This window comes from Notothenia rossii, assembly GCF_949606895.1.
Source record: "Notothenia rossii genome assembly, chromosome: 4".
Classification (NCBI taxonomy): Eukaryota; Metazoa; Chordata; class Actinopteri; order Perciformes; family Nototheniidae; genus Notothenia; species Notothenia rossii.
Window position 1 is genome coordinate 17,769,208 of NC_136902.1, and position 25,731 is coordinate 17,794,938.

A 25,731-nucleotide genomic window follows, 5' to 3' on the forward strand; every position below is an offset into this window, starting at 1 on the left:
TGTATGTAACTCTCCACCACAGGGGAGAGAAGAGATAAACAAGCTTCCACACACAGCAGCTGCAGAAGTGTGCAAAATGCCTCCTCTACATCTGTAATTGCATGTTTTCTCCCCGCATACCTGTAATTACACTCTGCCTACCACTCATCTCTCTCTGAGGCAACGCTCGCGCTAACCATAATGAAGCAAGGCTCTAATGATTTACAACTGCTTAGTATTAACACGTACAGTAACTGCTACAGACAGTGAAATTATATCTTTATCAACCCATTCCAAATTATATGAGATTAGGAAAAATATATTCAACACACTGCGAGTTAGGCAAGACTAGTCTACCAATTAAATGTTTATAGAGCTCAACATTTTTCAATATTTGAAGAGATCTACAGTATTTGGCAACCGTGGTGAGCCAGCGCAGGAAACTGCAAAGGTCTTCTGTAAGTTCTCTTTGAACTTTTGGCTACATCAGCTGACAAATATGTAATGTAAAAGTGTTTGTCCTTAGATGTATTTACATTTGTCCTGTCTGACTGACTGCATGTGCCTCCCAAGGACAGAACTTTCATGAGAGAAAGTGTGCGGATGTGGACTCATTTGCATAAGTAGGCCATTGGTTCCTAATGGAGGCGTTTTGTTCAGGCGTTAACAAGGTGTCTCGCTGGGGCTCTCGTTCATTCTCTCGTTCATTCGCTCCTTCCTGTCGTCCGCCGACTCTGACGTCCAGGCAATCAGCGCTGCATTTGGGCTCTCTCTTTGTGTGATTTACGACCTCCCAGATTCATTTAAAAGCCATTGTTCTCCTCTGACGGATACCACGGCCCCCTCTGCTTCCACACTCTCGCTTGCACACACACACACATTTTTACACAGTCGCCGCTTACTTTATCTCTCACTCACTTGCTCAATCACTCAACACATACACACATACACAGTGCCCATCTATCATGGAGCGATGCAGGGGGAGATTGTTATCCCGGTAACCGTATTAACCCACAGATCCCCAACACAGGCCGATCCAGCAGTGAATTAAGACACAGGACTGCGGGAGAGGAAGAAAGGGAAATGATGGAGAGGAGGGACGAGGAGAAAAATTAAAAAACAAAGTAAAAGAAAACCAATATGTGATACATTTGTACTCATTCATATTTTCATTAATATCTGTCATCCGCGCACCCCTCGTCCACAAGGGGAGAAGATCAAAAAGATGGCCAAACGTCTCCTGACTCCTCTATTCTCTTGCTGTAGAAGATAGTCTGTCAGCGAGGCGTCTGTAAATGCATCAGGACACACCTGCGCTTGATTAAGTGTGTTTAGACTGCAGATGGAAGGAGGAGGAGGAGGAGGAGGAGGAGAGGGGGAGGGGGGCAATTTGGAGAGCAGAGGTTTTATGAGAGTAATCATCTCCAATAAGGCCTGCTCTGGAATCTGAAGCCCCCGCCCTGCACACACACTGCGCTTAATGCACTACACAGACACATGTACACACACACACATTAATTTGCACCTTGTAACCCTCTCACACTTGCACACCAAGCTCCTTTATGCCTCTGTGTTCATTCTGGGGTTTAATAAGAGCCAACTACATTTTAATCTAATTTCTCACAAGTGGACAACTTGTATTAATTCTCCGAGATGAGGACAGGTTGGCCTCCCACAAAGCAGGCTGTATTGAGTTACAGCCTCCGCTCTGTGTTTGTGTGGGAGATAAACTTCTTCCTCCGAGTTCATATTTTCATCTGGGCCTGACTGTGGCCAGAGGGAGGTTTGGTGAAGGAAAGAATACAGAGAGGGGGGAGGGGGCCGGCTTGGAAAATACATAATGTTGTTAAATCACTTAATGACATTAAGTCATACGCGCACAAGCTAATACACACGCAGAATGTAAGAGAATATTATGAGTTCTTCGAACCATAAGGCAAGTAACTTTATGTGAAAAGTGAAAGATCAAACACCTCTGTCTTCACCAATAAAGCAGTGCAAAGATGAGCAGATGGATGAGGGAAGAAGCATTTTAGAATACCCTTTCTTGCTAAATCACTGAAGTGACGCCTACTCTGGAGCAGAGTTTAGTCTGAAAGTTAAGTGCATTTCCACAGAAGGAACTTTTTCCAGAAGACCAAGAGCTTTTCGCAGAATTCCTGACCTTTACGTCGGTTTTGAAAAGAAGAATCTGGACGAAATAAATAAGCAAAAGGTCCAAAACCCTGCTCTGTAGGTAGTACTGTCTGTCTAGTGGTTCTGATTGTGACACATGCAAACCAGGGGCAACCTTTTTTTACTGCTTCATTAAAAAAACAAGGAAGTGCGACTAATGTACACACAGTGTCCGGGTTTGTTGCATCACGGCTAATTCTCAGCTACCAGAGACTATCTGCTGCCATTCTAGATAGTAACTGCTCAAGCTGATCCCTTCTCCCTGCTTTGCATCTATTTTTTGCAGGGGCAGCATCTCTGTGTACAAACTAACTTGTGAGTGTATATAAATGCCTATATTTTATACCTGAAATTAACTTAAATGCTGCATTAAATACGTAATTAATTTGCTTCCGAGATGTTCTACATACATTCAAAGCAATAGTTTGTAAGAGATAGAAGCTCAGTGTTAATATTAAAGTCAGGGGGATATTTCTTGATGCTTCCAACAGTTGTTTTCTATTACCCACTTCACAAAAAGGATTGGGCTAAAGAGCAATCCATTCGAACACCAGATTCATGTGAAAGTTAATACTAAGAACTGCATGACTCAGTGTTGTTCTGATAATTGCCTTTCACAGCAGATGTTATTAAATCTGTCATTAGTCTTAACCACCAGATCTTCACTGCTGTTCAGATACATAGGAAACTAACCCAAATGCAAAAAAAGGAACTTTGAGTTCATAGTTTAGTACCTCCGGTTCTATGGTTCTGGGAACTATTAAAAAGGACTATTACAATTCCAGCCACCTAGTTATCTCCACTCCGAGTTGTAACAATTTTGTTGCAATCGTCCCTCCAAGAATGCTTGGAAAATTCTGCAGCTCAACTAACCTAGATGAACTTTCAAGAAAACAATGGTGCAAACTTGGTACCCTCAGTTTCAGTAAAGAGGGGCTTCGTATGACTCTAGGAACTTTAACAGCGGGTGTCAGCTAAAGTGTGTCGGGAAGACTGCCGGCAAAGATCCCGTAAGCTCAGGCCATAGTCGTGCTAGTTTTAGCGTAAGTGGGATGTTGACAGCTTTTTGGACAGCTCGCACTCTGCTCTGACAGGCCAAGAGTTATTATCCAACCTGAGACAGCCCAGTGGCACTCAAACATGCTCAGTTTCAAGGGTGTGTGTGTGCTTGTATGTGTGTGTGTGCTCGAAGGCAGGCAGAGAAGGGCAGAGAGTCATCCAGTAGATTTACTGTGTCAGTAAGCAGCTGTGTTTGTCAGTGTTGGCCCGGGGCTTTTCAATGTTATCCAATCTGTGTGATTATACACCATACTCTCCCCTCTTTCTGCTCTCCTCACACTCCTCTTCCTCAAAAGCTCACAGAAAACCAGTCATCACACTGTCATCAGAATCTGGACGAGCATAAAAAACACAAAAAGGTGGACACACTTTTAACACATCTACACATCACTTCACAGGCAGCAGTTTGTTTCTTTAAAAGCTGGCCTCACAGAGATCCATAACACAAACGCCTGCCAGAACTGATGCTTAGATTTGTGATTTTTGAAAAGCGATCTTGACTTGACCCGAGTAAACATATAAGGAGTACTCCTTAAGGAGCGCCTGTGACGTACAACATGCGTTGGATGGTTGTGCAGCCAGGGCACTTGTCATGGTTCTCTCACTGCAGGTGTTCAGGCTTGGTTTGGTTTGAGAGGATTACAGGGTGGAGGAGTTCGTTAAGTACAGTTTTCTCTTTGTGTCTGGCTCTCTCTTTCTGTGTGTGAGTATATGTGGTGGGTCAGAGAGCGAGAAAGATACCATTACACTGAATGCATGTCAAAAAGTGTGCATAGATGTACAGTATGTGTGTCATACATCAGTCTTTTTCATTGTTTCTACATGTGAGTGGTTGTATGTTGGGCTGAAATGATGGAATAAAATGGCATTCCCAACTCATCCATCACTCCTCACCTCATACTATCTTAAAGTGAAAACCCATGTCTTCTGAGTCTGTCCCTACAGTAACTTTTATCTTACTTTTCACTTATTTACAAGGACCAAGAGCAGCATAAAGTTCCTATACAGCATTATTGTAACGTTTGGTTCATCAGCTGGGGAAGTGATGTTGCTTTGACCCTTGACATGTATTGTTTATGAATCTGTTCTTCTTAGCAAACACACACACACCTCCAAAGGGCAGCTGTGGTGTGGGTAGTTGATTATGCTGATAACATTAAAAAGTAACTATTGTAAATGTCTATTATGCAACGTCAATATGGACATAGCATGTTTATGAAGTTTGTAATACTGTTATACAACTACATTTTTCAGTCCATTACTGAGTACATTATCAAATCAGTTATACTCTTTATTTAAAAACAAATTAAAACAATGTAAAAAAACGGTGGTGTCTGGAGGGGTTTGTGTTGAAGGGATTACAGAGAATTACCTCCCGCTTCTGCAGCTCCCCAGGGCCTTACAGAGCTTTAGTGAGTTTCAACTCCTTGTTTAGCTGTCCAATGCACGACTTTTCTGTTTTGGTTCACTGTCACTGCTCCTAAAGCAGAAACAAGCTCTTAAACACCAACTGTTCATTACCTGCTTAGGACCAGACAGCAGAGAGGCAGAGTTAGCAACTAGCTAGTAAACTTAGCAGAGATGTTTTTCTTGTTTAGAAAAAAAAAACTACTTAATATGACATTTCATGAGATTTTTGTATAATTTGTATACAATGCTTACTGAACACCAAGTGCAACCCCCCCCCCCCCCCCCCCTTCTCACCCAGCTTGGCCTCCCTTCCCCCAGGCTAATAGTTAAATAAACAGCCTGGTGTCTGCGCTGCTGTGAGAAAAATCTAAGGGATCTGGGAGTGTGTGTGTTGCTCTACGCACCTCACACTAATGCTGGTCAGAGTGGCATGCAAGCTGCATGACTCCCTTTTTGGCTGAAAGACACACACAGAAAGGGAGAGACAGATAGTAAAGGAGAGGGTGAGACAGATAATTTCCTCAATATTGTGAAATTCATGAACTGTTTCTTATCCAGTTTCCCTTCATCACAGAGGAAAGAGCAACGACCATCCAAGCAACTGACATGATTTCTTATTTCTGCTTTTTCACGTTTGTTATGGTCATTTTGACATCCCTTATTTCTAGAGTTGTTCTGTTTTATTCTTCACACCCTTTCACCAAGTTAACATTTACATAGGTTTGGGACCTATGGATCGCGCTGTACTCTTAGCAACTGTTATCAGATCCTGTGATGTGGGAAAGGCACAAGATGTTTTACATATGTCAGCATGGTGTTACCCTCCTTCATGCTGTGTTACAGATTAAAGCTCAACCAAACTGCAATAAACACCTGTGGTCAGCAGATCTTCATGCAACCAAAAAATAAACAAAAACAGGAAATGTTAAGCAGTAGCTTTAAACCCAGTCAACACTGGCATCAGCAAAAGGGGGCAGATCACAAAAAAGTATCTGAGTTTTCAACATCTTTTTTGGTGTATTTTGATACATCGCAGAAGCACAGTTACAGAAAAACTTTGGAATGCAATAAACCTTCCTCAATTGTGGGGAACTGTTTTTATGTTCGGATGAGTCGTTTTTTCCTCATTTCGAAAAAAAGTTGATGGGCTTAATGGGATCTGGAAATGTCTTTGAGCATAAGTTCTGAAACAGCTTTATTTTAAATGGACAGAACGCCTCCTGTTCTACTCCCACCAGTTGACGGAAACTCACCTAACCTGCATCTATTTTTTGTTTTAAAGATATGCTTAAAATTCACTTGACAATTTGAGTGAAACACACTTAGTGAGACTCAGAGACAGAACTCAAAACTCCAAAGTATATGTTACAGAATAGCAAGCATACTGAAAGTTGAACACACTAAGACCTAAAGTAATAGCACTTTCTCTTTAGTCTCCAGACCACATCAGTTGGGGACAACAGCTCAGCCCAAATGAGGGTGGAGACTGCCGCCGCTCCTAAGCAGAACCATAATATTGCAGGTCAGCTGGGTTATCCCCTGCTGTGGGGGTGCAGTGGAAATGTTTATGATTACAGTGTGGCCCTGCTACAGTGTGCTATACTGGGCTGCTAGAAGATGGCTATAATAATGTAGAAATCTCCTAGCATTTGAGGGTGACAAGTGTCTGCATTCAAAATGTTGCAGGACAAATGAAACGTGACATGAGACAACAGGGAACTCTAGAGCTTTCCGAGTAACTGGGTCCAAGGAGGTCATGGAAACCTTCTTCCAATTAGGAAGCATCCTGAGTTAAACTGTGATGAGATATAAACTTATGTTGCATTGATGTACAGTAAAACTGGTTGATACTGCTGTGTAAATTAAGTTTACAAGGAAGAGATAAAGTAAAAGAGAAAGAGAGACAGATCGATAGAGAGAACGAGAGAGAGACAGCGAGATAAGTAGGCCATGACTCTGAATGGTGGCAGTGTCATGTCTTTGATGTCAGTTTGTGTCCATATCCTACATGCCTGATTGGTCAGCCCAAACGGCAGGAGCCCAGTTCAACACTTTGAGCACGCAAAGACAGAAGAAAGCTGTCATGCACAAGTTGGGGCATTTCATAATTCATTGTAAATGAGTTACACAACTCCCACTGATCTGAAGTGATTTGCAGTCTCTGTCCTGGAAATGTCCATGTTGATCTCTATGAAAACATTAGACAATATGAAGTTGATTTAAATTCTTAGAAGTAATCAAAAAACCTTTTAGGACTAATTAATACGTTTCACTAAACATTCATAATGTGGGTCTCAGAGGAGCATTTTCCTGCTGCATAAAATCCCATCTAATAAAATATGTTCAATATATTAGCTAGAAGGCAGCGAAAATACACACTATTACTACATAACACATGCAGTACTTGTAAATGTTGTTAAGGGGGAAAAAACAAACAGAGTAAAATAACCTCTTGAGATTGTCACACACACACACACACACACACACACACACACACACACACACACACACACACACACACACACACACACACACACACACACACACACACACACACACACACACACACACACACACACACACACACACACACACACACACACACACACACACACACACACACACACACACACACACACACACACACACACACACACACACACACACACACACACACACACACACACACACACACACACACACACACACACACAGGCCTCTTCAGGCATGATGTTTACATATGTAGATCCCCAGTGACTGGGCTTGCTGGGGTAATAAGACATAAACAAAAAAGAAGTCTGCTGGGATTTTACACATGTAATACACATGGGTACATCCACACCAACATCCATACATGTATGTAAGTCACAGTATGCAGGCATGCTACAGGAATGCACCATGTGTATGTTTAAAAGAACACACACACAGCCAGCCTCTTATCAAAGGGATATTTTTGCTATTATGCAGATTAAACACAGCTCCAGCAGGGTGAACATTTGTTGTCTCTTGGGATCACACAGTTTTAACGAATTAGTTAAATTGGGAAATGGAGGAAGACACAAATGGAGAAATTAAAAGACAGATAGTGAAAAGGGCTTGCAATTAAATAAATGTATGGCACAAGGGGAAGACAGAATCCTGGATTAAAGCATATTAACTACTCATCATTTTCTCCTGAACAATATTACAGAAGTTGCAACAATTAGTGTCATAAGAAGAACTCCCCACACACCTATCTAATATAACTATGATTTAAAATCAACTTAACGCAGAGATAGAGAGTTGGTAGTGTTTGAAGTTGTCCCTAAAACTCTTATTTTTAGTTATATTTCAAAACTATTTATATCACCAACTGTATGCAAAACAAGCACAAATATGAATGTCTTCCAGTAGAGACGTTGTCCCAAAATGTACAGCGTTGTCCCCATATACAAGCGGTCATTGCTTACCCCCCCCTTTGTAAGAGCTGGATCACGCCAAGCCTTTGACTGTGACCGCTTGGAACAGCTATAAACACTTTTGCCATGTTTTTACAAACTTGCCGAACTTGTACACTGGCCCAAAGCACCCAACGAGGCTGGAAGTTCAGTTTACTGTATAGGCTTTATTATTATTATTTTTACAAATTTCCAATAGCAACTCTTATAATAATCGGGGGTTGAATCATTGCCCAACGAAACCATCCACAAGTGACGGTTGATGAAATATTACCGCACAACTCAACTTCTGGTTACATGGATTACCAACATGTTACTGGCAATGAGACCAAACTATAGACGAAGACCAAATAAAACACAAAAGTTTTAGTTTTTCCATTTCTGTCATCGCATCATATAAACACACACAGGGACACACACTCTTCCAAAATCAATTCTTAATGCACTCTGTGTCTCTTTTGTGCTGAGGCCAGAAGACAGGATGTATAAAAGGCAAAGTTACCCCTGTGGTGTTGATTTAAATCACAACCAGGGTGTGAGTGTGCAGCACACGCATGTGCTTTTACAGGGATGGCCCTGTACAGTATGTGTGTGCATGTAATTGACAAAAGCACACCCACAGGTACACGTGGGAGCAGCGTGCCGACTACATGAATGCTATTTAGGGAGAGTGCTTAGGCAGCACAGCGCAGCACATTCTCTGTGTCAGTGGCCCTGGTGAAATAAGGTTTATGGAGGGGTGTGGTGAGGGGTGAGGGGTGAGGGGTGTGGTTAAAACAAGGTGAGGCCCAGAACAAGGATTTTTTGTTTGTTGTTGTTTTATTGGCAGTGATAATTGCTCCCCCTCCCTTAAGGATGCCTCCAGATCCACAAGCAAGCATGCCGACCCACACATGCACACACTTACATACCCACAGGAATGCATCCAAACTCTTGCAGGCATGTGCGCAAACACACACACAAACATCCAAGTTTAATAAAAATGTCCACGTGTGCATATCCACAGATTTGTGATTATTTCCAGAACAAACTGTGACCGACAAGCGACGGGACGACATGGAGTGTTGACGAGCATTATATTTCAGATTTTGCAGATAGAAGGTGTAAGACTGATGCTGCCTGTTGTATGTACTCACACACCTTTACGGCCCGTCCACACGGCGGAGTGCGTTGAAGCTTCAACGCTTCTGCCCATTCACTTTGCCGAACTGCATTGTGGGAGCGTTGCTTCGCTTTGCTCGCGTTGCTCGCTTCAAAAGTTGAGCAATGTTCAACTTTTGAAGCTTCGGTGGAAGCGTCAGCCAATCAAATCATATGCCAGTACAAGCTCTAGCCAATCAAACCGCTGCTTGTGTGTCCGGGGCGGGAGATTCATGTGATTGGTTGTTGGTCGAGTTTCAGACACGCCCGCCGGCAAGCTTCAACGCACGCCGCCGTGTGGACGCTGCGTTATACCCATGTACTGTGGATACTACACTGCCACGTTATATGGACTCTCAAACATGCCCCTTTTATTTTTCCAGGAAACTATGATAGCATAGGAAGAAATGTTTCTTTTCCTATTATACCGTACTGTATCCAATGACAAAATCAACATAAACTTTCTAAAATGTCATACAGTCCTTTAAGAAAAATAAATGTTTGTCCTGAAACAAAACAGCAGGACCCACTGCAATCAAGTAATGTTTGGATTTAAGATGACGCGTTAACTTTCATAAAATCTCATGTTCTCAAAACCGCATCATGATCTCTTCATTACTCCTTCTCGGCGCTCAAACACTGAAACACATACAGAGGCTAGGAGTGTTTTCCTATGAGGCAAAGGTAAAGACAGGCAGGCTCCAGAGCGTAATTGAACATGTAGCTACACCACCACAGGGAGTTGGCAGTGCCTGGGGAGAAGACTTGGCTCCCCAGAGAGGCCTGGAGCCTAACCAGGCCAAGCTGTGCCAGGCACTGAAACAGACACACAGCGCCCCCTTCTCTGCCAGCCAACTACTTTAAACAAGACCCCCGTGCCCTGTGTTCTTCTCCTTTCACACTTCAATTTCAAATGTTGGACTGTTTTCAACGTACCTCAACTTCCTCTAAAAGTTGGATCCATAGGTTGACACACACATAAAGATAATACGCAGAGGTGTTTTCAAAGTTCCCCAAGAAATCTCCGTTGGCCCTGTGCCGGATCCCAGTCAGTTAGTCAGGTGTGTGTGAGTAAGTGTGCGAGCCATGTTCTGTCTTGTCTGATCAGCAGTGCTGTCAAACCTCCTCTTTCAACGCCATATGACACCGCTCGCTGCTATAAAATGGTGGCAAATAAACATTTAAATAAAGACTAACAAAAACATTTATTCAGTATCCAGCAATAAAGTTTACACTTGTATGATTGTGTATATAAATACACCCATGCATGTTCGTATATAAACCAACATGCAAGCAGGGGCAGATATGCAAACATACATATACACAAAAAGCACTGGCAGGCTTTTCCTGTCGAGCCGTGGTCAGTAGGGAGAAAAAGGAGGGAAAGTCTAATTTGGGATACAGTGCCTACCCATAACAGCAAGTCAAACAACATCACATCTACACCAGAACACTCTGGGTTTCTAGGAATTTAAGGTTCATGAGGTTTTGGGGACAAGGGCTGAATGTGATCACACGTTAAGCCATTCAAAATGTCAGATGTCTCTAATTTTGCTTGAATCCTAAAATGTGTCAAATCTACATGTGTATTTCTAAGACTTTATTTGACCTGTATGTAATTGATTTGCATGTGTTGTGCCAACATCAGGCTGGTATTTACACTTCCCTTCCCTCGGATAGTGTTTTCTTTCACTGGCTCTCTTTGAAGAGTCTTACGTAAACAGGCTACTCTGGCAGGGGCCCAACCTTACCCAACCCTGACCATACTAGAGGCCATGGGTCGAAAGGGAAAGCATACTGTATGTGTGAGCGGCGGGGATGTTTTTGGAAGTATGCATTGAGCTAAATATTTGAATGTGATTAGATGAGCATCAGCCAACGGTGTTTCTCCTTTAAACGGGTTACAAGGCGGTGACAGAACAGAGAGAAGAGAGGAGTTGCCAGAGTTTGAACCCATAACACTGCCAGGCCGGGACAGGACATGGCATGTACCCGGCTCCACTGTGACACCTGGACACTCTCCTCACAGACAAGTTAGATCAACACATGCCGTCTAAAAGTTGTCCTTCCTTGCATCTCCGCTTTCCCTCTTTGTTTTGATTGGTCTATTATTTCTCCCTCTGTTCAGGAAGGCTGTGTAATGAGGCCCAGACTGTAATTGGGCCAGTCCTGTTAGTTTAGGGTTGCAGCGCAAAGTAATTACCCCTCCTTTGCTGTACTGTACTCTCAGAAAGATAGAGAGAGAAAGGGAGACAGGCAGATCAGATGTATTGAAACAGAGAAGAAGGTTTAAAACAAATCTTAATTCAATATTATTGAATGAAGGGCTGTGCTTTTAGGACCTTGATTCTTTAAACACTTTCCTCTCCAGCTGTCTTGCACCCAGATGGGAAGTTGCCAAGAAGCTTCAACAATCTGAAACGTTGCGAAACACATCTCCTTTTTGACTTCTGCATCGGCTGCATCCTGTTGATGAACTTTCATTAAACAACGTGACTATGACTACGGCTCAGAAAAGCTCTAAATAACAAAGAAAAAGGGGAAAGCTGGAAATGCAACTCTTAACATTGGATTGATTCAGCACATCGAAAGCATTACACAGTGGAAAGCTACTGTACACGTGCACTCACTTGGAACATGACTAAGCTAAAGATGCTAAAGTGTTGAAGCTAATCATGACCGGAGCACAAAAGACTGTTTGCTGACCTCCACATATTAGACAGAAAATGTTATTTCAAGAAGTCTATCACAGCATGTGTTCTATTTTTGTTACATCTTTGTATAGAAAATGCAAGCTAGTATAAAAGGTTATATTTCTTAAGATAGTCATCATGGTTGATTTGACATCCAAGGTTACCATGGGGACAGGTAGACAGGTTTGATACTACAGGTCCAAGGAAACGATAAATTACCTACTTTCCATCAACATTACAGATGGGCAATCCAATTTTACAAACATTTTACTTGAATAAAAATTAACTTATTTACCAAAAGTAAAAGTTGGTATTTTGGGGAACTGACCATCCCAGACTCATATATATCATAGAGTTTTAGGGTTAGGGTTACACCATTGGGAAAGGTGTATACATTATTGCACAAATAATTAAGGTAGTATTGTACAATTATAATATATATATAAGATAGTCGTAAAGCAAAATGACCCGTGCAAAATGACATTCATGCTGTGAATACATTGTGCTTGTCAAGCCAATTTCAGGTCCATATAGACCCCAACACTATAATGACAATTTTGTTCTCAACACTTAAATCCCTTAAATGGCTATAGTGGAAACAATTCTTAAAGTTAATTAATGGCATCAAAATTGGATTGGATTTCATGAAAATCAAAAACTTCTAAGCTTTGATGTGAGGGTTTTGTATTGCATTTGACCTGATCTGAAGGCCCCAAAATAACTTATACAGCCTGAGCTACAGTATGCGCTACAGTATGTGTAATGTTGGCAGTAGTATGATAAGATAAAAGTGAGGCAATGATTTACAACACCAAGATGTTCTGTCCCTTTGGTGCTGAGGGGTGATGTCATCACAGATATTAATGCAGCACGCATACCAACACTTTTACAAGTCTTCAGCAAGTACTATTATGTGCTATGCTATGTGTTAAAGGGTGTCAAGGTGACTAATCTTTATTCTGATGAGATTATACTGTGCCAAACATCTGCGCCTGACTGCACACCAGTTAAACAAAGAGTTAAATACATAGACCTTCTAAGTGTTACCCAGTGAGACCTATTTCTTTCAGATCTGAAACATTAGGCCAACAAAGACAACAAAGTCAATGACTACATACCAAGTGGAGACATTATAAGGACATCCCCTCTTTTGACAAATGTTGGTACAGAAGAGAATTTTCAATAATTTCATAGTTTTTGGGGGGATAATTCTACGGTATAGTGCAAACCCTAGCTATGACATATTATTTTCAAACACGCAGAACATTTAATTTTATATTGGGATTCAAAATATTTGATCTTACCACCAACAGTACTAATTAGCACAATATATGTAATATTTTAAGTTATATTAATTCCCATTTCCTTAATAGCATCTTCGGTTGAGGTTTTTTTTATGCAATCTGTTAGGAATCAAAGGAACGGTTAACCTGCAACCCGCAGCGTGACACACACTTAGTTGCCATTTATCGGAACTGAAAGGAGGGAGGACGGTACTGCTGCCTCTATTCGTCTTCCTTTTCATCTCTCCTGCTAACCTCTTCCTCTTTCTGACCCTGACTCACATCGAGACCGAGGGACAGTTGACGAATATTACAACATCGAAACTCGATGCTGGTAGCCCTCACATCATGGTTTCAGTGGAAAGATTTAGAGAAATTCACTTAGCACTTCTGTTCCAGCCGGTTCCCACAGGACAGGACTCAAGCAGTCACGTTGTTAGAACCAGAACAGGAAAGAAGCGTGTGAACTAATGGAAAGAATGACCAAGCATTAATACTCTGATGAGTTAAGCAGAAAGGGGAAAAGAGAGCCACATGAGAGGTCAGTAGAGTGACCAGCTTATAAATAAACAGCAGGAAGAAGATGGTTTTGTGCAATCTGGTCCCAACCGGTTCCAGAGGACCTCAGAATTACAACAGTGAATGTGTTGCATTGGTTGGGAACACGAATCCTCATACGTAATTCATCTAGAAATGCTGTTTATAGATCACATAAATCCTCACAAGGAACTTTGTTGATGCAAATTTAGAGGTATACAAATCAAACAATGGTGTCACCTGCACATTAGCCACAATACTATCTGCAAGTAATACTACTGTGTTATCCCTTAAAGCATTATGTTGCCCTTTCTGTGATCCACCATTCTATTTTGTATAATTATGTGTAAAGTTATGCATTTGTGTGAGTCCATATACAAATTAGGATTCAATTTATAGAAAGCTAACGGCACTGATAATTGGGCAACATTTACATTTAATTTATTTATATTAATATATAAAATTGAAAAAATAAAATCATGGGTGTCATTTCCAGGACAGGAACCAACAGCAAGTTTCAGTATTATCACAGCAAACAGAAAATATTTCTCACGAACAGAATTAAAGAAATTCTAAAATCACAAATAAAATTACCGCAGAAACTAAACTCAAACAGCCAGACAACATCAAATAATAAACAAACCTCAATCTTAAAATAACAAAACATACTTGAATGAGACACATTCAGAATCTTATATTATATACTAATAACTAGGGGTGTAACGGTTCACAAACATTTCGGTTCGGTAGGTACCTCGGTTTTTAGGTCACGGTTCGGTACGTTTTCGGTACAGCAGAAAAAATTATCACAAAACATAATATATATATATATATTTTTATTATTATTATTAAACTGTGAATAATGTATTCACTCAAATAAATACAAAATATAATATAATAAACATTAAGGTGCAGCATTTCGATGAACTGAAATAATCTGTATTTGAACTTTACTGTAGTACTCACAAAACATAAACTATTAGTTTTGGGTTGGTGGAGACTTAAATGCTAGTGGGAGTTGGGTTTGCACTTCAGTCTTTTTTCTTTTGGTACCAGTGATATTCACGTTCAGGTGTTGCCTTTTCAAATGAGTGTGCAAGTGTGATGTATTGCCAGCCGTGCAACCAAATTTAGTTGAGCTCAACTTTATCTGCGTTCGCCATTTCGACAGTTTCTCAAATTAATGACTACATTTGAACGTTATATTCGTTCGGTACACTTTGGTACACACGTGTACCGAACCGAAGGGCCCGTACCGAATAATTTAGGCTCAGGTACGTAAACCGTTACACCCCTACTAATAACGAGAGACTATAAAGAATTAAATGCACATCTAGAAAAGAAAGCTACATTGTCAAACTGCTCAGAGTTTATATACTCGGATGGGATTTTATAATGGTTACGATAATTCTTGTTTTTCTATGAGAGGATCTCCCCATTATACTCACACACTTCAATAAATAAAAGGTTCCCTGCATGCAAGAAAGAAGAGTAGACAAGGAAGGCCTTCTTTCAGTTCCTCCAGATAAACAGGGTCTATAGAATGTGTGCGTGTGCATGTGGGTGCATGCATGTGTGTGTGCATGCACAAGGCAGTCTGTGAGGGGCTATTAGGGTGGAGAGGGTGATGACTGGTTTTCAAAGGAATTTCAAATCATGCCTGGTCGCAAGTTAATGTGTGTATGTGGATGTCTCTGTGAGGCACTGAGACAAATACAAGCAGGGAGACAGAGAGAGAGACAGTTAAAAGCAGACAGACAGAGGGAGAGACAGATAGAGAGGAGATGTGCTGTGATTCACGGTTCCTCCTCCTAAACCTCAGCCGCAGATGATGTTGCAAGCCCTTGTCACGGCCGTGTGAGGATGACAGAGGATGGAAGTGGCAACCGGCTCCGGATTCAACCAGACAGACCTGGTTCCAGGCTGCAAACTCATGACTGCATGCGAAAGTCATGTAAAGAAATGTAGACAAGTTGTTTTAGGGACTCCTGATCCTCTAAATGGGCTATAATGAGGGGGTCAAAATGTTTTACTAGCAGGCTCCAGGCACGGTCGCCTCAGCGGCTCCACAACCTCGAGGGCCTCAGTTTACTCACTGCTCACTCACTGTCATCCACTCAACTCCTCCCCTGTTGGCTTATAAATACATTAATTACATCAAGACGCACGACAGTCTGACCTGCATGACCTCACAGCTGGAAAACACACAAACATATGAAGTGCTCCTGAAAAGGCAAGGAAGGAAAATGAAGAAGAAAAGTATAGCACTAATTTAAAAAAAACTTTCAAACACTAACTTTTATTTGGTTTTTATATCAACCAGATTTGTTTCAGCATTGGTTATTATAAAAAGAACGGGGCTTAAGACACAGAGATTTAGGAAATATAAGCGCAGTCATTATAAAAGTGTAAGAGACGAGAGAAGACAGGAGATGGGTGAGGGGAGGAGGTGAGGAATACTGAGAGACAGGAGGGAGGAATGATGGCTGACGAACAGGAGAGAGATTGTTAGAAAGGGAAACGATTACAACTGAGCCAGAGCTCCTTCCCTCTCATTTCAGCCAGAACCATTCTTTGCTGTAAATCAAACAGTTCTGCCTTTTCTGTGAGCAAAAAAAATAAAAAAAGGAAATAAAATAAAGGGAAAGCGACTATGGAGAGAAATAGAGTGGCGCAATGTGATGGAGTGGGGTAGAGTGGGCACTTTTACGAAGGCAGCCCTTGCAGCTTTGTCTGTGTGTTTGTATGAGCATTTAAAGAGAGAAAGGCTACATGGAGTCTAGCAGTCTCTGCTTTAATCCCTGAGAGAGTGAAGTGGATGTGGATTGAAGAGGTTCTTGTGTCGAGTTCCCCATTGGAGGACTGCAGAGTTTAACAGCACAGGAAGCAGAGATGATGCAGACAGGAAATACACACAGACAGTGGGCAAGCAAAGTGAGTTTAGAGGAGACAGACCCCTGTGTGGCAATAACAAAGTCATGGGTCAGTGGCACAAATAATGAGAGGTCACGCAGGATGTCTGTGATCAAGAGGAAAATTCTGAAATACAAAAGCCACTGACGGGCTGATGCACATTGACACATTATCTGTTAAGCAGCTAAATAAAGATTAAATTAATGATCAATTCTAAATGGATCCCCCTACTGTAGGTCACTGGCTGGACATTTAGGAAGAGGTATATGATATGGAAAGGCTTAGTCATACTCTCATAATTCAACTATGTAAAATGAAAAATGTGAAAAGTGGACTGCTTATAGAACACATGAACAAAATCATTGTATAAAATTGAAAGGGTGAGTTATTTGAAGTTAAATCCCTATATTGTTAACTTTGCTGAAAGAAGTCAAGTCAGTTTTATTTTTGAAAAGCTTAAAATGACTAATTTGCTTCATAGTGTACTGTTTTTGTTCTCAGAACTGAATCAAATTTAAAAAAAGAACTTCTAGGAAATGTGTTATATGCTGCGGCAAGAAATGCTCAAACAATTAGACTACTGTTCAATAAGTCTGTTGACACACAGGACTATTTTAATGTTTTGATTGTAATGACATGAATGCCAACCATAATAATAATAATAATAATAATAATAGCTTAGATTTATATAGCACCTTTCATGGGATCCAAGGTCGCTTTACAAGGAAGAACAGGGCAAAACAAACATAACAAAACAAAAAGGCAATCAGACAACCAGTCAGACAGACAAAAACAACAAATAGATTAAGGGCCAAAGGCCTTGGTGAACAGATGGGTCTTGAGGGCCCTTTTGAAGGCGTCAAGCGTGGGGATGTTGCGGATCTCCACAGGGAGAGCGTTCCAGAGGGTGGGGGCTGCCACGCTGAAGGCTCTGTCCCCGAAGGTTCGCAGTTTGGTGCGGGGGGTGATAAGCAGGCCAGAGTCTGAAGACCGCAGGTTCCGGGGTGGGGCATGTGGGTGAAGGATGTCCGATAGGTACTGGGGGGCAAGGGCATGGAGGGACTTGTAGGTAAGGAGGAGGACTTTGTAGGTGATGCGGGACTTGACCGGCAACCAGTGGAGGTGGATGAGGGAGGGAGTGATGTGCTGCCACGGCTTTGTATGTGTGAGTACCCTAGCAGCACAGTTTTGGACATACATTTTGTTGGGAACCCCAAACAGGAGACCATTGCAGTAGTCCAAGCAGGAGGTGACAAACGCGTGGACTAGGGTTTCGGCAACCGACTCCGAGAGTGACGGTCGGAGTCTTGCAATGTTCTTTAGATGGAAAAAGGAGGAGAGGGTGGAGTCGAGGATGACACCCAGGTTGCGGGCTTCAGGAGATGGGGAGATGGAGCAGCCGTCAACCTCGAGGATGAAGTCACCAACCTTCTGGAGCAGCGCCTTGGGTGCCACAACCATGAGCTCTGTTTTCCTGCTGTTTAGTTTGAGATAGTTGCATGAGATCCATGCTTTGATGTCATGCAGGCAGTTGATGAGAGACTGAGGGGGGAGCTGGGAGGATGGAGTGGTGCTGAGAAACAGTTGGGTATCATCAGCGTAACAGTGGAAATTGAGTCCATGATGTCGGATGATCTGGCCGAGGGGGAGCATGTAAATGGTGAACAGGAGGGGGCCAAGCACAGAGCCCTGGGGTACACCGTGGTGGACTGGGGCCGGGGGTGAATTTGAGCCGTTGATGGAGACAAACTGTTTCCAGTTATGGAGGTAGGATGTGAACCATGAACCACAACATCCCCAGCTAGAATACAGAGGGATCTATTGTTGGATTTTTAATTGTAAATTGAATATTTTCAGGTTTTGAACTACAGACTATTTGTTTTATAGACTAAATGATTAATGGATAAAAACAAAACAAGGTCACCACGTACTCATGCATCCATGTGTTCATACGTTCATACACACAAAACCTCACAAACAAAGCCAAATGTCATTGTCCCTGAGTGGAAACTGTGGCCAGCAAAAGGGTGGGTACATTTTTGTGGACCGACTGAAGCGGGCTTTGAAGTTGCTGGTTGCAGCTAAAAGCAACTGACGGAATTATCAATGTTGAAAATAATCATAAATTGAAGCTCAAGTGCCAATCCCAGTTGGTTTGATTGTTTTTGAATGCTTTTACTATACACCAGAGGATAATAAGATTCAGATTATATTCAAATGGTCATGGCAGGCCATTGCCTCGTGAGATTAGCACATGCCGGAGGAGGCAGTGTGTGTGTGTGTGTCTGGGAGTGTGTGTGTGTGGGTAAGCCTGGTCATCTCTGCACTGGCTGCCATTTAGGAGGACAGAATTAAGCGTGAGGTGTCTGTCCGGTACCAAAGCATGACATCAGCCAGTTGGCAGAGGAGGTGTTGGAGCAGGTGCTATATGGGAGCGAGGGAGGGATGGAGACATGCAGGGAGGGGGTGGAATTGGGGAAGGACAGGGAGAGGATGGAGGTGTGGGACAGCAGAGCAGAGGGTGGTGCAGGAGGATGGGGCAGGAGCCAAGATGAGAGTCCAAGTGACGCTATTTATAGCTCTCCATCATGGGCCATTCTAGCAGGCCCTGATCACCACCAGTATTATCCCTCTATTTCCCCTCTGCTCATATTCAGCTCATATCCAGAAACGCATTTACTTCTGAATCATGTCATATCAGTCTATTCTTGGGCAGTGACATTAAACATTTTCCACCCTTTATGCGAGATATATGACAGTTAATACTTATGTCATGTTGCTTTTCTCATTTTAAGACCTCACACCTTCTGTATAACTGACTTTTCACTTTATTGCGATCCATCCAAGATCGCAATAAACTGGTGCTGGAATTTTTTACACATAGACGTACAGTTATTTATTCATTATATGTATGAACAGAAGCACTAAACGGCACCATCCAATACTCCCAACACACACACTCTGCTGCCAACGTCCAAGTTTTGGATGAGACCTGTGTGTGTGTCTGTGTGTGGGTGAAGCCCAATCTGCCCACTGGCCTTCACAGTGCTTCAATTGTTTAATGTGTTTCCATGTGGACACTGGAGAGTGATTTAAACAGAGCATGGGTGGATGGGATTTTCTTTTGAGAAGGAGAAAAACCCTCTTTTTTCGAACTACCTGTAATTGTGTCGACTACAGAAACTAGACTTTTTGGTCAAAAGGGACATTTAAAAAAGGTAAGTGAATTTAACAGAGAGAGGTACAGTTCCAGTGATCCTGCAGAAGCAGTTACAGTGTAGACAGTCTGTTGACCCGAGCCTGACCTGAGACGACCCAGCTACAAGTGGTCCATTACTGCCCATTGGTCCAGAGAGGTTGCCATGGGAACAGCACAGGGACCAGGTCCAGTGAGTCCAGCCATCTGGTGGACATCAGCTCTATACAAATAAACTCTTGCTACCATTTAGCAAAAGATTCCGAGTGACGCCTGCCTTGTTTCAGAGACAGCAGGTACACTTCTAAAATCAGTACTATTTCTGCCTCCTCTTTTATATCTAAGACACATTCTTATTCCTTGTCAAAACCACAGTTGTATACAAATAACTGTAACAGATTTGGAGGTAGAGCACCATTAATTTCATGAAAGTTGCTCAGTGGCGCCAAGCCAAAAATGTTCGACATCCAAGTATAAAATCAATCGGATCGTCGGGGCGTGGTCAAAACATAGCCCCTACATTACATTACCCATAAAGCAACTCGACCACCAACAGTTTATTCAGATACGCTAATAGCGGCTTGAGTCATTAGTCTATTGCGGAAATTAGGAACAGAATTCCAAGAAATATTGTAGTATTTCTATCCAACTTTAATGCCTAAACATGCTTAAAGGACCAAGGAAAATGTTTTTTATGGACATACAGTGGCACCCACAACTTGAACTCCCAACCCAACAGAGAGCTGTCAAAACATCCCCATAAATCACATCATGTAAGTGACAGGTAACCTGGAGTTAAACAGACTCACTGTGATGGTTTTTGCCAAGAGACCTTATCCAGGCTCACGGCCACAGTAGCCTGCAGCAGAATGGCATTGTGTTGTAATGTCTCTGGGACACGAGTTACAATATAATAGTGTCTTTGTCTTCCACTTATCTGGCTGCAGCTCAAGCTGGGAAGCAGTGTTTCAACAGCTACTGTCTAAGTATCAGACCTAAGGACACAATCTTGCTCTCTGTGTGAAGGCTCATTGTCAACCTCTCTGCACAGACAAAAAAAAAATCATCTGAGCCGAGACAGATAAGTAGATTTTAACACGCCCACATAGATGCCTCTGCCAAGAAGCTGGAAGAGGTTAGTTGTTTTTCTTTCTCTGTGTGTTAAGAAAATGCTGTGCCACAAGCAGAAATGGTTACATATTTGCTATAAACAAAAGATATATCTGAAAATGACCACACACACAGGATAGACGTTATATTGTATGTGCTTATGCGAAAACAATCAATGTTTTTACACTGAAAAAACTAACAAAAACATCACACAGATATCTCTAAATAAATACACAAAAATTGCACGTACCAAGTGACTGAATGAGGCGAGTTCATATTTAGGAAATGTCCTTGGCTTTTTGGTTGTTTTCACGGTGAATCCCAGAGTCCACCCACACAGGCAGCCCTGCAGAGACCTTCTGTTCCTCGACCCAGGACACACACACAAACATGCACAGAAAACACACACACACACACAGTCACAGAGCGAGGAAAAAAACAATGGAGAATCAAAAGCACGTTTTATTGTGACTTGACTTCTATTTGGCTCGTCAGATCTCAGTAACAAAGCATTTTTATTTTTCATTTCATGGTTTGCTCAAAGTTTGACATTTATAATGGACTGGTTTACCAAATAATGTGCAGATGGTGACCTCTGTAAGGAGGAATGACATATCTGAACAATAGGAAGTATCAGGCATGAAAGTTTGCTTCAAAAGCTATTGAAAAATACAACAGTAATGCATAACACGCAGTAGTTCTGCTGTAGTGTAATGTTTAACTCTGCGAGTGACGAAATGGGGAGATAAAGGAATTAAATTAGATTCAATAGCACACATTGACACCAGCAATAACAGTTGGGCCTGTGTGTTTTATGGAGCCAGCAGAGAGTGGAGTACATATGGACGCCTCACATTATGGCACATAGCACACTATAATGTGGTGTGGTAATGGCCGTGAAACCACATGTCACTGTGGATAGGAGAGAGACTCCAGAACAGAGACAAGGCCCAGAGCCAGAGCCCAGCTGCAGTTCACCTTCAGCCGCTCTCTATCTATCTGTCTGTTTATGTCATCTCTCTCTCTGACTTCTTTTTGCTTTCTTATTCCTGTGTCTCTCATCACCTTTCAAATACTGTATCTCATGTTTCCTACTTGCGCTCTGTGAGTATCTTTCTCATTTTTCCAGACTTCTCTACTTTGACCCGAGGGTTACTGCCTCTGAAAGAATGTCCTGCTCGGGCCAGAACAATATTGTGGTAATTCTTTGAAAGAGTCTGTTTCATGCAACACTTTAACATCAAATCAAGCTTTAACCAATGACATCCAAGGATCTAGACCTCTGTTTGTATCTTTTTATTTTATTTAGCATCAAATCAGTTTTGCTTCGGTGAAAACTGTCTTTAATCGTCCTTAAAATGCTATTTAATGGCCTTTTTCATATGTTGCTCCCTTATGTGAAGCAGCCTGTTAAAGCACACTTCATCGAGAGAGCAACTTGGCTCACGTTCAGTCAACATGCTAGTTTAATGGGAATGGCTTCCGACTGAAAAAGGTGGAAAACACTTACAACATCATACCCCTTTGTCACTTTCACTCTCTCTTCTAAGCACATATGCCTCACCTTTGCCATTGGCCTGTACGGTATAATGGGCTTATGACACAAAGTGATGGTGTTTCTCATGAGGCCTTCAGAGCGTGCACAAAGGCAGTCATGTTTGTCTCAGAGAGCAAGCGGCCTGGCAAAGTCCAGGGAAGCTATTGACAGTGGACTAGAGGGAGGGGGGGATGAATGCATGCTTTGCCCACACACACACACACACACACACACACACACACACACACACACACACACACACACACACACACACACACACACACACACACACACACACACACACACACACACACACACACACACACACACACACACACACACACACACACACACACACACACTTGGATCATACACTGGTACTGCCTCTGGCTATTGCAGGGTAATAAAGTGATCCAGAGAAAATGCAGGAGGAAATGACAGGGATACAACCATGTGTGTCTTACAGCTGCTACTCTAATCAGATGTACGCTCTCAATGCATTTAACTTGGGTCTTGTTTGTTTGAGTGGAATTCCTTTATTACTGCCATTAGAAAGGGTTTTAATGTACACACATGTTGGTTTCAGTAAATAGGACCGCAGTGGTTGGATGTTTTTATCAGTAGTTTGTGACAAACAGGGCTGTTGTGGGTTATCGACCCCTGGGTGGGCTACTGCTGTTTCTCCACCTTCTGCCACTGTGGTTTACCTCTCTGGAAACTGCTGCTGGCATAAAAATGGCTAGCAGATGCAAGATAGGTGAATGTTTGCGACAGATAGAACTCTAATGAAAGGTTTTTCGAAAGCTCTACGGTGCCAGTAATGTATTATCCTCAATATACACTCGATAGTTATCTTTATGTCGGATACAGAACTGATGAGATTCAAATGCAAACAATTATACAAACCAACTGTATTCATTTTTTGTAGCTGTAACCACAGTTTCATTATGAGGTCTAGACAAGACCGCCAGTGTTTCTGCTACTGACTCCTTCTACTTCTGTGCTCACCTCCCGACCCTCAGTTACAACGCCTCAGTAACACTTCAACATACACAAACATGCAATACACTAAAGACCACTAGGATAAAGAGAAGTATGTACACACAGGCACATGGGATATCACAGACCCACAGACACACACTACTTATCAAGAGAAAATCTGCAGAGAGAGATATGTTATTATAGGTCCTTCCCAGACGTGATGTCACTCAGCTCATAAGGTGTCTTTAAAACTGACACGCGCTGAGGCTCTTGACGTAACATTTTCATTATCAAGATAGAACTGTCCTGTTTAAATTAATAGATTTTTGGTTTGAATTAGGTTCAACGTCTGTCGATGTTAGACATCAGGGTGAGTGTTAGCCTATTTACTTTTGTGTCTATTAGTCAAATACATACTCTCCAGAAGTAGACTGCTCATAGAGTGGCAATGGAGCTAGATAATTATGGGGTTTGAGTTTGTGTGTGTGTATGAATGCGCATGTGTGGTTTGAGGTAAAGGACTTGGGGTGGGGGGAAGAAAAAAAAATGTTGTAATTTTTACAGTGAATTCCAGCTTGATAACCAGAACCAGCTGGCTTTTGTCTCTTGCGCGCGTGTGCACGCGAGTGTGTACACACACACACACACACACACACACACACACACACACACACACACACACACACACACACACACACACACACACACACACACACACACACACACACACACACACACACACACACACACACACACACACACACACACACACACACACACACACACACACACACACACACACACACACACACACACACACACACACACACACACTTTGTGAGAATATAATTTTGAGATGCAAATAAAAACCAACTGACTGTGTGACTAATGGGTCTAAATGATTGATTTGCAATTGATGTCAGTTCAGATACGGTATGCATTGCCAAAAATAGTACTACATTACATACAGGTCTCACTTATCTAATAACAACCATTTTTGCACAACCATTTGAATAACAGGTATTGCATGACACATATTCACATTGGGCATTTTCGCAAATTAAACAAGCACAGTTTTTATTACTTTAATTGATTTTCTTTCTTCAGTTTACTTTGTTAATAGAAAATCTGCTTGGTATAAAATGTTACAGTGCTAACGATCAATAGCCACCAATTCACAGGATTGTAGTTTTTATTGGCCATTTCAGAATTGTTTAACACTACCTCTAGTGTTTTCATCTGAATCATCAGTCATCTCAAAGAAGCAAAGTGTGAGTGTTGGACAACACACACAAACAAGTGCAGTTATCAGTACAATTAGATAAAAGACAAATGGAAGTAACTCATGTGTACACTTAATGTAAATGGAAGATAAACCATCTCCCTCATTGCTTTATCAATACTACAATAGTTTTCAGCCCTATGCACTTCAACCTCCAACACGCACACAGACTGCTCGGCAGTTGACATCTCTACTAAGCTGCCTTTGTGACCTCTGTTACCCCAGGCAACCCCTTGTTGTTGCAGTGTTTAAAAAGATGTGAAGAGCACAGTCTCTCACCAGGATAACTCTTGGAGCGAACATAGATTAAAGTCTGCTAGTCTCACAATGGGAGCCCTTAAGGCTACACAGAACAGAGCAGTTCTACGTCAGTGTGTGTTTTTGCGTATGTGTGTGTGAGTGTTTGTGTGTAAGTTGATATACGAGCTCTCCTTTTTTGTGATTTTTGTCCCTGCACATACGTGTGTTTGTGTGCAGATGCTGCAGCCCCATGTGTGTGCACGCCTACTCTTACCTTACTCCATCTCCAACCTGTAAGGCCTTTAATTTTGAATGGAGACAAATGCTGTGCAGGCCCGTATTGAGGCAATGAAAAGAACCATTTCTCTCTACCTACAGATCAATGGGTTCCCATTCAATTAGAAAGTCTGAAACCATTAGCACCCGGCTAATGACTCCATTCTGGGGAACTGTGGAGCTTTGGCCTCGGGGTAGGAGGATGGCAAGTGGGGGAGCCAGAAAAAGCATCCAGGCAGGGGTGGGGGATTTCTTTAACTGCATTCATTACGAGTGCATTACACTTCTTTAGTGTCTTATCGGGCAACACTTTCCAGATAGCATATTACAGCAGTGTGTTGAATGCTTTGTCCCTATGGTCTTTTTTCAGCAAATGCTAAAGCTGTGCATTTCCCATTGTTTGTAACAGTTTCATTTCCCTCTTGATTATTTATTCATGTTTGTTTTTTGTTACATTAATTGTTTCTAACAAGTATTTTATTG

General features: G+C 42.0%; 1 protein-coding gene across 10 annotated transcripts in view; it reads right to left on the minus strand.

Annotated features, from left to right (window-relative positions):
- LOC307036399 (uncharacterized protein) overlaps nucleotides 1–25,731 on the minus strand; it is a 192,632-nt gene that overhangs the window by 19,115 nt on the left and 147,786 nt on the right. For 5 of the 10 annotated variants that reach the window (XM_079676673.1, XM_079676672.1, XM_079676670.1 and 2 more), the window contains exon 7: nucleotides 21,183–21,291. The exons of 2 other annotated variants lie outside the window; for them this stretch is intronic. In XM_079676673.1, coding sequence (XP_079532799.1) covers nucleotides 21,211–21,291 — 81 coding nt within the window. In that variant the 3' untranslated portion in view covers nucleotides 21,183–21,210. Of the gene's footprint in view, nucleotides 1–4,648; nucleotides 4,694–5,027; nucleotides 5,081–21,182; nucleotides 21,292–25,731 lie in introns of those variants that run through there. 3 more of the 10 variants (XM_079676668.1, XM_079676667.1, XM_079676676.1) reach the window with 3 other exon arrangements.